This window comes from Pseudorca crassidens, chromosome 2, assembly GCF_039906515.1.
Source record: "Pseudorca crassidens isolate mPseCra1 chromosome 2, mPseCra1.hap1, whole genome shotgun sequence".
NCBI classification, from domain to species: Eukaryota; Metazoa; Chordata; class Mammalia; order Artiodactyla; family Delphinidae; genus Pseudorca; species Pseudorca crassidens.
The window spans coordinates 9,561,096-9,576,464 of record NC_090297.1 but is presented as its reverse complement, the minus strand read 5'-3'; the positions used below and the strand labels follow the sequence as shown (position 1 = coordinate 9,576,464).

Here is a 15,369-nt window from a genome sequence, read left to right as displayed (position 1 = left end):
GCTGCTCCACTGAATCTGTTTAGCAATCATTTGAAAAATGCCTTGAAAATGTTCCTTCAATATAGCGCCAAATGAAACACTCAACCTAAACGACTCCCAGTGTATTGCATGCAGGGTGAGCGTGCAAGCATCAATACCAAGGAACTGGGGGCCTGAAGCTACTTCAACTGTAGAAAATCATACTGCATTTGTTAGTCTGGGGGGAAATCTTCTACCAGGAGCAATTTGGAAGGAACAATTAGGTGTCTGTGTTTCTTAGTAAGATGATTTAGAAAACAAGAAGTCCTTAACTCTCAGGAAATGCTTGACACTGGTTTGTTGGGTGAGTGCCAAGTGTTCTGGGGGAATATATACTTTATCAAACAAACCCATTCCAAAGGGTCACATAAGTCAAGTGGATACTTGTGGATATTAGCAAGATAGTGGTTTTCCCATGGTTTCCCCCCCACTCCCATGCTAATTATAAGTATCTTTAGTCTCCTGGGAAACATGAAGTTAAAGCTAATTAAGCAGACAGGACAGTCCATGGAGAAGGCCCTGTTCTCAGGATGGTTGCAGGAGCTCCCCGGTCCCGACCTGCATTCCCAACTACTCACCCCGTTTGCTGCCTTAATGAAGCAGTCACCCTTGCCCTGTCCTTACCCAAAAACGACTTGATTTGGACCAGACTACTGTCTTGTTACCTATAAGTCTATTTTAGAAGTTGTGAGCTGGCAAATCGTGGGCCCACATGAGGCCCACACATGTGTTTTGTTAGGTCCACAAGGCTTAAAAACAAAAACAAAAAAATTCAAATCGGTTGCCAACATTTAAAAACCAGGAGATTCCACATAAAAATCCAGATTTCCGGCTTCACTTTAAAAACTCCGAAGATCTGGCAACACTGGGTTCACATTCCCCCATAACAACTGGCTGGAGCTGAGCTGCACTGCCCCCTTCAGATGAAGAGTGCACACTCTGAGGGCCACGGTGCCCCCGGGGCTGCTTCGCCAACTTCACTGCTGGCACAGTTCCTGCAGGCATGGAAATTTATGACTCCAGGTTTATTACTTATTTGTCCACATCTCTAGCTACTCCTGTTCAGAAAGAAAGACCACCCTGCAGCATCTTAAAGGAGGCAGCATGGGGCAGTGGGAAAGCCTTCGACCGGTGGTTAGTGGGGAAGTAGATGCCCTGATACCCATCTTCAAGTGCAACAGAGGAAAGAACCAGAAGTAAGGGGTGCAGGCTGCAGGGAGGCAGATGTAGACTCCGCCTAAGGAAGGACCTTCCAACAATCACCCGGGTTCTACTCCTGCTCCAACTACACAGGCTTCAGTGACAAAACACTGTGAACTCCAATATCCTTGTTCATCAAGCAAGGGCATCATTAAGGACTCACAGAGCTCTAAAATCCTCCGCCTCCTTATGTTCTAAGGGACAGCACAGCATAAGGGTAAAATGTATATAAACTTTAGAGTCAGATAGGCTTGGATTTGCATTCTAGAAGCATCCCTTAATTTTAATAGATTTTACTGCAGAAAATAAAGATGGTATTCAGACTGTATCTGTCAAGTGCATATCCAGATGCTCTGTAGGAGTGTCTCATCCTAATATGGTGGGTAGGGGAGGCCACACCTTGGTGGGTAAGTGACCGCGTCATCCTTGAAGGTGGTAGACATTTCCACCGTCAACCATTCAAAAAGAGGTGAGTACTTAGGAGGCGAGAAGGAGGGCAGGCAGGACTCGGGCACAAAAAGAAGATATTGTCTTGGCTACAGCTTTTCTCTCGAGTCTGGGAGCGGCCCTAGGAAAGGAGGCTTTTACCTCACTGAGATGAGCCAAGAGCTAAGGAGAGGGCAGATGGGGTTTTATGTAATTCTGTGTTTACTCTCTTTTGTTACTCTTTAATCTTTAGCAAAGTCATACTTAAACATTAAAAAAAAGAAAAGAAAAGAAAAGGAATATACAGTTGACCCTTGAACACCACACTTAGTTTGAACTGCATGGTCCACTGACATGCGGATCTTTTCAAAAGTTTACTCGGATGCAGAACTGCACATAATGGAAGTTATATGCAGATTTTCAATTGCGAGGAGGGGTGGGTGCTCCTAACTCTCACACTATTCAACGGTCAACTGTACATATGTACGTACACATATGAGTCGCTAAAAATTCTCAAAAAAGAAAACCTGTAAAAATATCTGCTACAAATGATGATACTGGACGGAAAAAGCAAGTGGTAAACACACTCATTCTTTTCCAAGGAAAAGTCATTTTTAAAACTTACCCAGCTAGCAGCTCACCTTGAGATCCAGTGGTAGCTTGTTGGAGGTGAACACGCTCAGCTTGATCTGGGGGATGCTGATTTTGAGATTTTCAAAGTAGTATCGAATTGGCGTCCCACCTTGCTCAGCTGTCTTTTCGTGGAGGTTTTCATCGTATTTTTCCACCTCTGGTACAAAGGTAGAATTGTTTTCTTGAAAAATAAGTTTCCTCTGAAGTCTCATGATTCAAATACTTTCGTTCACATTGAAAAGAAACTCACAGAAAAATGTAAACGTCTATTTGTCTAAATTTAATTTTTTAGGGCTCAGTAATATGTACAGTATCCTGATGCCATTTCTTTGTAAAAGTAGATCTGGTTCATGTTGCTGATCCAAAAAGTACAATAGCTTAATCTTTTGATTGTGACTCTATTACCATCTGGCAGATATCATCTCTGGAAAAAATAATCCAGGTGGGAAAGCCAAAGGTCATGGGTGTGCTTGATGGCAATGCGTTTTCTAGAAACCATGTCGTTATCATTATTATTATAAATGACCCAGATTATCTGAATTTATTTCAGAAAATGGTATCTAAATAAGTACTTGGAGTGTAGATTAACTGAATCATCATGAACAACATGACCAATTAAATGATGAATCTGAGCGAAACATAATGCCTTGAAAAGAAACAGGCTGCAGGCTATAAAGAACCAACATCACAACAAGTGGCTCTCTCTCCCAAACAGTGGACATCATTTAAATAGCAGAGTGGAGGCCGATTTCTCACTTGTTATCTCATGAAGCAAAAGGGATGAACACAGGCTAAAACACAGCAATGTGCTCTTCAACTTGATGCTGTCCCCACACCCATGTGGGCAGCTTATTTGCACTTGGATTCAGGTGCTTTTAAAAATAAAACCAAAGAGACTGTACATATCTACATATCAAACAAATTTATACTGTAAGCTTTTATACAGTTCTATTTATAGAAAGAAGGGAATAGGTTAAAAAAAAAAAAAAAAAAGATACCGCAACAGAGATAGGCTTATCTGTATTCAGGGAACAGGAATAGTTATAGAAGGCAGAGGAGATTCCTCAATGAAAGGCAGGCAAGGATTTTACAAAAGAGTCTAAATCCACTAGACAATGCTTGGGGAGAAATTTATTTAGAGCAACTTACAAGAAAAGCGTGTCCAATCAAATTTAAAGTAAAACTTCCCAAGAAGGTACCCAAAAGAGAACAGATACCTGGCAGGCAGGCTCAAGTGGCTCTCTGAACACAAATAAACACTGGCGTTCTGACCCAAAGTGGAGAACGCAGCACTAAACAGACAGGCTCTGCTCCTGATCCCAAAGACACTTACTTAAAGCTTAAAGTCTAAGTCTGGGGTAAACAGAGCAAAAATATCTTTCTTGCATTGTGTGCATGTATGTTCATATGTACACACGTCCCCAGGGATTTTTTTCCCCCTTTAGCCTACATGGGCAGATAAACATTAAAAGTCTCTATCTTATCATTTCTTTAGGCTCAGTATTTAGTTTAGTCTTCAAAAGACTAAGCATTACTGACTTCTTTCTAAGCTGTATATACAGTCTAGCAAAGGCCATGATGAGGGATCTAAAATAAAGAGACGACAGCTACATAATTTCTGTGGCACTGCTGGAAAATTTAGGTCTTTCAAAAGCTTATCCTACTCCCCTCTCCAAAGAAGAGAAAAGTAACAAGAAACCTTTGTAATTACATTAAGGCATAAGGGTATGGATGTGAAAAAAAGTTAAGGAGTTGAGGCTAGCCAATTTTTTTCCTCAGCTAAACCAAAGGAACTGCCGAAGGGATTTCTGATTCTTGGCCCTGAATCTGTTTAATAAACAAAGGTTAGGAAACAAAGTGGTTTGCTAAATGACTAACATCATTTCTGCCATCTTAAAGCAGATGAGTCAAAAAACATGAAACAAAGAGGAACAATATACTGCTTCCCAAAAGCTTGCCCCTGGGTATGCTGGGACACCAGAGACCTTTGGAGCAGCTTCTTTCGTACACAGATACACCTCAATACCTGTCAACAAGCAATACTTAGAAAGAGAACTGAACCGCAAACCTTAGCTTCCCAGCTCAGACTATGAAGTGGATAGGGAGCTTGCCAGGCATTCAGAGGCCACCTATTTTCACAAGCAGACTAAAAAATGCCACCCTTGGGCCAATTCCCAGATACACACCTAGAACATTCGACATTACCTGATTCTGCCTGATCGTAGCCAAAGAAACTCAGCAGCTTGAGGAGCAGTTTCTCCTCAATTTGTACCGTGAATCTCTGAGCCGTGACCATCAGATGCTAGAGATAAAGAAATTCTGATTTACAGTGTGAATGCCAGAGGAACTCTCATCCGCGCCCTAAGAAGGCCCCTGTGATATGGCGTGGTCTCTTTACTTATGTGATTTCATAATCATACTGCCAAATTTTTTCTGGCTCATCTCTCTCTACATTGTTATAATGAATCAAAAATTCCAGAAGATGTTTAGTAGACGATTCACCATCCTATTGCTTGGTTCCCAGGGCATCTGTGTCTGGTTAGTCAGGATTATACTTTCAGATGCACTGTGGTATATGGTACTGAGCTCACATGGACAGCAGCTAGTTTAAGGAGCAGAACTGGGCTTGTGAATTTGAGGGCCACCGGCAGGCTTGACCCCACTGGCGCTGGTGACAAAGGACCAGAAATATGAGAAGCAATGTCTTAGCTCCCACTTTTCCAGAATTTGGTGGTGTAACGCTAGCCTGTACATGAAGACTTCTCCAGGAAAGAAAGTTTATCACTTCTGAATGATCTGCTTTTAGTAAATAGTGTGGCAGCTTACAGAGGAGGATGCCTGTCCCAAGGTCAGGCCCCTCCTCCTATCCCTTTTCCAGTAGTCTTGGATTATTATTTTTTAAATTTATTTTATTGAAGTATAGTTGATTTACAATGTTGTGTGCTAATTTTTGGATTATTATTTTAATAACATATCGAGATCATGCCTGGTCACAACCAATCTAGAAGATGCTATACTTCCCTGCAGAGACTTCACGCTGACGAATACAGACTCTGGCCCCTATGGATTCAGTACTATTGCCCGCTGAATCATCGACAACACAACTGAGAATCTGAAGTTTTAAGAGGAGTTTCCATCAATGCCGCTACACAATGTATCGAGTCGCTTAGTGCCTTACCCCCACTGGACTATTTCCATCCACAGCCTGAACTGCTGCTCTGAGCCTTGGCTGCGAGAGGACAAATCAAGCCCACCAGCCTACCTTGTAGATGTTGGTCAGCGCACTCTTACTGGGGAACTTCACCGTGTTCACTTGCACAGCAGGGCCTGTCTCAATGACCTCATTCTCATTGCTCAGTGGAGTCACAAAGAGCATGAAGGGCTGCGTGGTGCCAAGGAGCTGATTGTCCACCTAGGACATGAAAAAGCAGCAACAAAGACAGACAAATTGCTCAGTTTTCATTTTTACTTTTAACTAGGTCTCACAATATGCAGGTCATTCAGAAAGTACTTTTGGAAAAATATATTCTCACTAAAACCAGCAACAATAAGAGCAATAGTTAGGAGCTGTACTTTATTTGGTGAGTGCTGTGTGCCACGCACCGAGCTGGTCCCCTCACAAGCATTGTCTCATCAAGTCCCACAACGGCCAGCCTGTCCAAGTTATCAAACTCAGGGCTCTGCTGCATCCTCACCACAACCTCCTGGGGATCATCACTGTCCTCATGTCACAGACAAAGAAGCTGAGAAGAGAGTCCCCTGCCTAAGGTTGTACACCTAGTCAATGACAGAACGAGAACTTGACTCCACTTCTCTCTGTCCCCAAAGCGAACGTTCTCAACCACTAGGCTATCAATGCTTCTCTTGCTCCAAATTCCCTGAAGAACTCAAACGAGAGAATCAGTAGCAGATGGCTACCAAATGGGCACAGTTGCCCATCCTAAAGTCAACTCCCTTCTAGGAATGGAGCGACGAAAGCAGTGGCACCAGGGACTGCTCTATTCATCCCCCACATCAGCACCATCACCGAGAACACACTCTCCACACTCAGGTAAGTTTATGGACATCCAGAGGCTCACGGCAGGAAGCAAGCATCTTTACTTTGTTTTACCCTAAAGGCCCACACTAGGAAGAGGAAAGAGGAGAGAACATGTGTCGGGTACCCCTAAGCATACTTCCTACACATCACCTAACACATCCCTCACTACAACCCTAAAGGTTAATTGTTATTCCTCCCCATTTTACAAACAAGAAAACAGAAGCTTAGAGAAGTTAAACTACTTGCCCACACTATTACTACTATTATATTCACAAGGTATAATAGTAAGCAGGAGAGTTGGGATTCAAATGCAGGTATTTCGAGCATCAAGCCCTTGACCTTTCCATTGTATCACATGGGTTCCCACAGAACCATTTTGTACAGTCGCTGCAGATGGTCCTTCTGTTGGCTTTCAAGGTGCAGAGAGAAGGGCAAGGGACCTAGAGCACTTCTTCTTACTTCCATTCTTGCCTCCTACCATGTGCTCTCTATACAGCAGCCAAAATGATCTTTCGAAAACACAAATCATGTCCCTCCTTCCTGGACACGCTGCAGTGGCTTCCCTTATCTCCTAGGACAGGACAGCACTCCTCAGCACAGCCTCCAAGGGCCCACCTGATCCAGTCTCACTACATACCACTCTCCTCCAGGCTCACCACCATGCCTGCACACAAGCCTCCCCATTGTTTCTCAAAGATGGGCAAGTCTCTCCTCCCTCAGAATTTTCCGGAACATTTTCCCCATAGTATACCTTTTCTCTGGTTTTCTCATTCTATTCTTCCAAGTTCGGCTCAGCTCCCACTTCCTCAGGAAGACCCTCCTAGGCCACCTTACCTAAAGCAGCAGCATCCCTCTTTATTCTCTCACAGCAGTTACCCCAAGTTGGAATTATTTATTTGCTTGCTCGCTCACTTATTGGCTGACTTCTCCCCTAGTCTGTTAGTTCAGAGAGCAGAAACTTCATCTTTTGAGTCATGGTGGTATCTCCAGAGCCCAGTGCCATGCCCAGCACACAGATGATAACTCAGTTAGAATTCACCCAGTGAGTGAATCACCTGTCACACCCAATAGAAATGACAATAAAGTCTCACCTTATTCTGACCTCTTCTTTGTTCTTTCCCCAAACACATTTGACACAAGTGTACTAACTGTGAATTTCTGATTCTTGTTTTAGTCTCCCAATTAGATTTAGACACTCCCTAAGGGTGGGACTGTATCTTCTGTTCTTAAAAATTCTTCCTCATAGCACTGTAATCATAGTAAACTCTCAAATCTATTTATTTTCTACAATTTACAGCACACATGAAATCAAGAGGTACTACAGGAAAAAAAAATCTTTTTAATTACAGTAAAAAGTCAATGAAATTAATGAACAGCAAATGATTCCTTGGATCTTCTCCGTAAGATCAAAAAAGAAAGACAAAGAAATAGAGGTGGCAAGATATTAACTTTTTATCCTCAAACAAATGGGATGTCATTAGCCTGAACTCTTTGCTATTTGTGATATATGATGAAAGAAAAAATTCTTCTGAAAAGGGGTTTTGGCATGATAATCCTTTAACATTTTTTTGTAGTGTGGATCTGCTGCAAATGAGTCCTTTTAGCTTTTGAATGTCTAAAAACACCTTTAATTCACCCTTGTTTTTGAAAGATATATTTGCTGGGCACAGACTTCTAGGTTGGCAGGTTTTTTTTCCTTTCAACACTTTAAAGATGTTGCTTACCATATTCTCACTTGCATTGTTCCCAATAAGAAACTGGCTGTCATTCTCACCTTTGTTCCTTGTGAGGAACGTGGCTTTTTTAATCTGGATGCTTTATCACTGGTTTTGAATAATTGATTATGATGTACCTTGGTACAGTTTCCTTCATGTCGTATGTGTGGCAGGGCAGGGGAAAGGCACAGGGGACGGTGTGAATGTGGATTTGTGTTTGAGCTGCTTCTGTGAGTTTATAGTTTTCATTAAGTTTGGAAAATCTATAGTCAAAATCTTTTTTTAAAAAAAATAAAATTGAATTTAATTCATGATTTTAAATTTTTTTTAATGTTTATTTATTTATTTATTTGGCTGCATCGGGTCTTAATTGCAGCACATGGGATCTTCATTGCAGCATGCGGGATCCTTCACTGCGGCGCACGGGCTTCTCTCTAGTTGTGGCACGCGAGCTATAGAGCACGCCGGCTCAATAGTTGGGGTGCACGGGCTTAGCTGCCCCTCGGAATGTGGGATCTTAGTTCCCCAACCAGCGATCAAACCCACGCCCCCTTTGTTGGAAGGCGGATTCTTAACCACTGGACCACCGGGAAGTCCCTAATTCATGACTTTTAAAAGTTATTCATGTTTTAAAAAAAAGAAAAAAGGCAGACATTTACCTAACAACAAGAACAAAACCCTCTAACAAACATAATAATTACAAAATTCCTTCCAATTTTTTTTTTTTTTTTCTGTCTCCTCCTCTCTCTCTCCTCTGGGGACTCCAATTATCCATATATTAGATTGCCTGAAGTTTTCTCATAGGTCACTGATGCTGGTCTCTTTGTGGGGTTTTTTTCCCCTTGGATTATTTTTCTTTGGGTATTTCAATTTGGACAGTTTCTCTTGTTATGTCTTTAAGTTCACTAATCATTTTTTCTGCACTGTGTCATCTGCTACAGATCAAATCCAGTGTTTTTTCCATTCCATTTTAATCTCTAGAAGTTTGATTTGAGATTTTTATATCTTCCATGTCTCTGCTAAACTTTTTGAACATGTAGAATAGAATACAGTTACAATGAGTTTTAATGTCCTTCTCTGAAAATCCAAACAGCTCTGGGTTGCTTCTGAATGATTATGCTCCTCATTATATACTGTGTCTTCCTACCCCTTTGCACACCTGGTAATTTCTGATAGGATGCCACATACTGTGATTTTTGCTTTGCTGGGTGCTGGATGTTTCTGTATTCCATTAAATCTTGAGCTTTGTTGTTCAGGGACATGGTTAATTTACTTGGAAACAGATTTGATTCTTTCAGAGTTTCCTTCTGTGTGACTGATTTGTTAGCTAGGTCTGGAGCAGTGCTCAGCCTAGGGCACATAGCTCACCACGGAGGCCCAAGACTTTCTGGAAGGCTCCTCCCAATGTCCCATAATTATCAGTTTTCCCAGTGTGGCTGGTGGTGAGCAGCCGGTGCTGTGATCGGTGCTATGACCCTTTCGGACGGTAGGTTCCTCTCATCTGTCCTTTGCTGACCATCTGCGGGGCCCTCTGCAGATCTCCTGAGAGTTCTTTCTGTGCAGCATGCTCCTCCCAGGTCTGCTGTCCTATGAACTCTGGCTGCCTTGGTCCTAGGACTCTTAACCCTGCTCAGCTCATCCACTCTGCTGGGTTCTGTCTCAGTCTCTCCGCCTGGTGACATGGCCTGGAAACTTTTTCACGGCAGCAAGCTGGGGTGATTGCAGGGCTCACCTCTTCTGTTTCCCACCTCTCAGGGATCACTGTCCTTTGTTGCCTGATGTCCAGTGTCTTGAATCTGTTGTCTCCTTACTTGATCTGGATTTTGGGGGTGTTTCAGGTAGGAAAGTAAATCAGGTCTGTTACTCCACCTTGATCAGAAGCACAAGTCCACTTCCCTTGTTTTTCTCCCTATGGTGAACTTCAGTTCCTCTAAATTATGGTTAGATGATTTCCGCTGTTTTCTCTATTGGCAAGATGAGGGACCATGGGTCACCTTCCTCCATGCCACCTTGACCAAGTTATCTAAGTTACTGATGGACTAGCTGCTATATTCAGAATTCTGCTCTACAGAAAAATTAGTAAGACAAATATAGGTAAAAGGATTCTTTTCATAGAACGATTTTCTGAAGACCATAAGAAATTTGTGCCAAAGTACTAAAGTTTTTAGAACATCAAACACTGATCTGGTCGGCTGTTCAGCAGGAAGAAAAGGAGATCAACAAGTCCTAAGCGCCCCCCTCTCACCTGTACATCCCGTATGCTGAGTTCTAGCATATGACTGGTGGCCAGCTGTGTGTAGTGCACATTGATTCCCGTAAGACTTGCAAAGACCAGTTCTTCTGGGACTTTATTAATTAAAGACAACCCAATTCCACCTTCTAACTTCACAAGCACCTGAAAGGAAACCAAAATATGGCACACTGACAGTTTAAAACAGAGCTCAAGGTAGCCAGGAGAGGACAAGGAAATAAATGGCTTTAAATCCCTCTACTTTGCCTCTAAGCAGATGAAAACCATGTAGGAGCTGTATTACTCACCTTGACGGCTCAAATTCCATCATCTCACTACAAGCCTTCCTCTCCAGGCACACTCCCCACCCCAACCAGAACTCCACAGTGATATGGTAACACCTCTACCGGAGCACTGATGACATTCTGCATCTCATTACAGGAAAATAATCATTTGAGAATCTTTGTCCCTATTTGAGAGACAAGCTCTTATTAAGTTATTCACCAAACTTCTATAACATCCAATACAGTGCTTTACATATAGGTGTTTTTTTAAAATAACCTATATGAATAAACATGGAATAAGTGTGCTTTTTCACACTTATCTCATGCTCCTTTCCACACTTTTCACTTTCTTTCCAATGCCCAAACAGGGCCAGGGAAATGAAGATGTCAGAGTCAACTGGGGCCAAAAAGATAAAACCTAGTTTGCTTATTCTCAACCTTCACTCCTATTTAAATTCAAATAATTTAGCTTTCTTTATTTTCATCTTACTGTAACAACATTCGTTACATTCTGATTTGACCTGAGCTGTCATTTAAGTAACATATTCACACATTCATGATGTGATAACATTAAATATTATGAAGTAACACTGATACTTAGAAGTCACAGAGGTCAGAAAGAAAAGAGAAGGTCTCAACTAAGAAAACCAAAGAGAAAAATTCTAAACAAATTTGTAATGAAGAAATGACCCTGCAATAGCTAATACGTACTTCCAATTCCTGCTCTGTGTCTGGATTCTTTAATTTCTGCAGCTCTTGATCCATAACAGGAAGTTCATCCACTTCGTATGATGAACGGTCACTTTTCCGTTGGGAGAAATCTGTTATCTGCGGTCAAATAAAACACTGTACTTACTAAGAGGGCTCAAACTTCCACTGCGAAACCCACTCCATACCAATTGTGTAAGTCAAAGTCACTATATGCTCAATAATCCTATGGAAGTTAATGGTTTCCAAAGCACTGCTAAGGTAAGATTTATATAATAATGAAGCAAATTTGGTCTTGAGTCTCTATGACTAACACCAAGCTGTAGACCTTGAGAGCTTCATACAGTGGCAGTTAGGCATCTGTAGGTGAACTAGCATTATAGCTCAAGTCAAAACATGCAAACCTCAGGATCAAGGCATTCATTTTTTGCCTTAAGAGAAGGGTGCTTTTTAAAGAGATATTGTGGATTACGGTGTACTATCTCAGAGAATTTGCTGTTACACATCAACATCTTTTCTTTTTCCTTAACTCTAATTCCCCATGCCTGATAAATCCATTATCTCCAGCACAGAACTCTCCCTGAGCTACAGACCCATACTTACACTGACTTCCGGACACCTTCCTGTAGATACCATACACTTAATGAGTCCAAAACTTAACTCCTCATTTCCCCCCAGAAGTCTGCTCTGTGTACATCTCTTAGTGATGGAGATTATCATCCTCCTTGTTGCCCAAATCAAAATCCTGAAGGCCATTCTTGACTCCTTCCTCTCTCCCATCCGCACATTCGAGCAATCACTAAGTCTGACTGACTCTACCCCCTAACAAGCCTTCATTTCTATTCATTTCTCTCCAACGTCCTCCTCATGTCCACCTCCCTGCCATGTATTCTAGTTCGGGTCACCATAATCTCTCAGCCAGATCCCTCCAAACTGGCCTTTCTCTGTCTCCAGTTTCACTCCAATTCTCCACACTGCAGCCAGAGTGAGCAAGTTAAAATAAATTTCTGATCGTGTCACTCCCTGACTCTTTGGTGCCATAGAAAAAACACAAAATCCTTAGCATGTATCAGGCTTTTCATGTTCTGGCCCCTGCTTCGGTCTCCTGCCTATTTCTTAGCATATTCTATGTGCCACTTGGATCACTCTCCTTTATCTCCCTCCAGGCCTTCAATGGAGATACATAACTTCCCATATACATATAATTTACTTATTTTGTTTATTGCTCATGGTTTATCTACCCCACTAGAATGTAAGCTCCAAGATGGCAGGGAACTTTGTTTGTTCACTAGTCTAGGTTCAGTACCTAGAACTGTGCCTGGCTCTAACAGGGCTCAGTAAATAACTCATGAACGAATACTCTCATTCTTAAGGCACAGCCCCTCCACCTTTCCTTCTTGATCTGGCTAACTTCCTTCAGTTAACATTTAGCTCTCAGCTTAAGTGCTACTTCTCTTAGAAAGTCCCTGCCAGTCTCCAAATCTGGGCATACAAATCCTTTCTAGATACTCCCCATAGCACCCTCCACTCCTACTTTCATAACACAACATGTTAATTATCTGATTAGAGACCTCATATAGCTCCCTGTTGTCAATGTTATTAATATATCAATTATTTAAATATATAATAAACATATATAACGACTGATAATAATATGTACTGTTCTTGGCATTATCTTCTTTAATTCTTACACTTTTTTTTTTACTCATTCTTTTTTATTATTATTGAAGTATAGTTGATTTACAATGTTCTGTTTCAAGTGTGCAGCAAAGTGATCCAGTGATATATACATATTTATCTTTTTTTTCAGATTCTTTTCCCTTATAAGTTATTATGAAATAATTCTTACACTTTTTAAAAATCATCTTGTATTTTACTTATACTCTGATTCTTATAACAACTTTGTGAGGCAGGTCTTATCCCCACTTTATAAGGACACACCATCCTCACACCCAGCACAGATACTTCAATAAACATCTGCTGAATGACTGACCATGTGGGGGCGGAGGGAGCACAATGAGACTCAGGTCAGTTCTTACGATAAATCATCACCTGGAGCGCTCTAGTTGGTCCATCTGGGATGACCCTGATGGACAACATTCCAGAACCAGGCCTCATTTTTTGGTTAATAAATTGTTGTTCAGGTGGAACTGGCCCCAAAAGCTCCATGGATGTGTCCGGACCAAGAACAACTTCAGCTCCGTCAAACAAACCAGAAAGCCCTCCTTTGGCCTACAGGACAGAGTAAAGATGTGTAAGAAAAGGCAAAGGCACTGACTTTGACAATTTAATATGTCATTTCAAACAAGTTACCAGATTTAAACTCTCTTTTGAAGGGTCATGGTCAACATATAGCAAAGCATTTACTGTTTTTTCAGCTTTACAGATGATAAAGAACAGGAGGATTACTTGGGCAAGATGGAAAGTTATGCTACATGAATTTAGGGAATTCAAGGTAAGATAATTCCATGAATACAGTATATTAGTTTAGTAGTAACTTCTAGTCATTAAGATAAGCTTAAAAAAAAAAAAAGTACCAAAAACCCTATTTCTCTGAGCATTCTCACTAGGGTTTGCTTCAAAAGCTGAAACATTCTGAAAATTTAAAAAGTATCACTATCACTGAGCTTTCCAATAAAAAGCAAATTCTGGAGTTGAAAATCTCCCCAAACAGGCATATGGCTGGACAATCAAATATTCAAAATATGGTGCCTCTTCTAAAATGAAACAGGGAAATGTGAATGTCATCTGATAGCCAGTTATTCAGGCCTTTGGAGAAAAGTACCTTCTTGCTATATGCCCCAAGTAAAACGGACGTCTGCAGGATGATGCCTTTGGGAGAGTGAATACAGGGCTAGAGAAGATAATAGCTAAAGTGTCTAGATCCCCCTCTGTTAGTTTTTAAATAGTGAGTAATGAAAAGGAAATTTTGAGCTGGGTTTATAGGACAGACTTTAACATAGAGAAAGCTTTTATAACTATTTTAAGTTTAGAAAGAAAGTGCATACACAACCTTATAAGGGTAGTGTCAGAAAATGTTTTAATGCCTTCAATTATTTTATTCAGAATGATAAGATTGTAACAAGTTTATTTCCCTAACCAAAACACATTCTGCTCTGCTGAATACTGCTATTACAGGGTCACTCAGAGAAATGATGAAATAGATTCAAGAAACAACAAACACCAGAAAGGGATTTTTTTTTTGGTTGGGTGGGGGGGGGGCAGTGGGTTGGGCAGGATGCTCTAAGAGAATTGGAATTACATGGGCTTTAGAAACAAACCAGAAGTCAGGGTCAGACACGGAACCCAACAATTATAACAAGCCCTCTTTTGCCTCTAGAAGTCTGAATTGCATTGCTAATTGAAAATCACAAATCCATTCCAGATGTGTGCTTCATATAAGTAAGCAGCTTGTCTTTGATGAAAAAAGCTCAGGGCACTAGAGATAAAGAAAATAAATCTCACCAAACAGCAGTCAGAGGCTCCTTGCAGTTCTGCTCGCTCCCCCGGAGAACAAGCTCCCATTATGGAAGGACAGCCTGGTTTCCACCAGGGTCAAACACACTAAGAGCTCTCTAGATTCTGGGCCTGATGTTCTAGTGTTTACCTTTTGGGTAAAGTCCCAGGCTGAGGCAGAACTGCACACGCAGTCACACGTGCTGTTCTGCTCTATGCCCAAACCTCTGAGACACCTTCCTACTCACTCATCTCAGATCCATGGTCTCATTCCTGGCCTGAAGCCAGAAGGAGAGAAAATCCAAATTCCTGGTAACTTTCCAAACACACATTTGCTTATAAAGTACCTGGGAGTTTTTCATGGGGTGGACTGGCTGACTTGAAGGCAGGGGAAACTGAACAGCAACCTTCATTTCGACATTTGCTACAACAATGAAAGGTCTATTTGGGGACCACTGAGAATGCAGAAGTAAACAGAATCTGGGGCATGCAGAGCCCATGAAGATTACTCACCATCTCATAGAACACTTTATAAAAGATGGTTTTAACCTCACAGGTCTAAAACTAATCCATCTAACTTAGTGGCGGGCTTTTAGCTGACATTTTTCTTTCTTTCTTCCTTTTTAAAATTGCATAGGTAATTTATCTCATCAAAGAAAA

At 41.4% G+C, this 15,369-nt stretch overlaps 1 protein-coding gene across 4 annotated transcripts in view; it reads right to left on the bottom strand.

Annotated features, from left to right (window-relative positions):
• VPS13D (vacuolar protein sorting 13 homolog D) overlaps positions 1 to 15,369 on the bottom strand; it is a 242,401-nt gene that overhangs the window by 97,132 nt on the left and 129,900 nt on the right. For all 4 annotated transcript variants that reach the window (XM_067720898.1, XM_067720908.1, XM_067720916.1 and 1 more), the window contains 6 exons: positions 13,306 to 13,485; positions 11,257 to 11,373; positions 10,277 to 10,426; positions 5,540 to 5,689; positions 4,483 to 4,579; positions 2,286 to 2,434 (listed from right to left, as the gene is read on the bottom strand). In XM_067720898.1, coding sequence (XP_067576999.1) covers positions 2,286 to 2,434; positions 4,483 to 4,579; positions 5,540 to 5,689; positions 10,277 to 10,426; positions 11,257 to 11,373; positions 13,306 to 13,485 — 843 coding nt within the window. The remainder of the gene's footprint in view (positions 1 to 2,285; positions 2,435 to 4,482; positions 4,580 to 5,539; positions 5,690 to 10,276; positions 10,427 to 11,256; positions 11,374 to 13,305; positions 13,486 to 15,369) is intronic.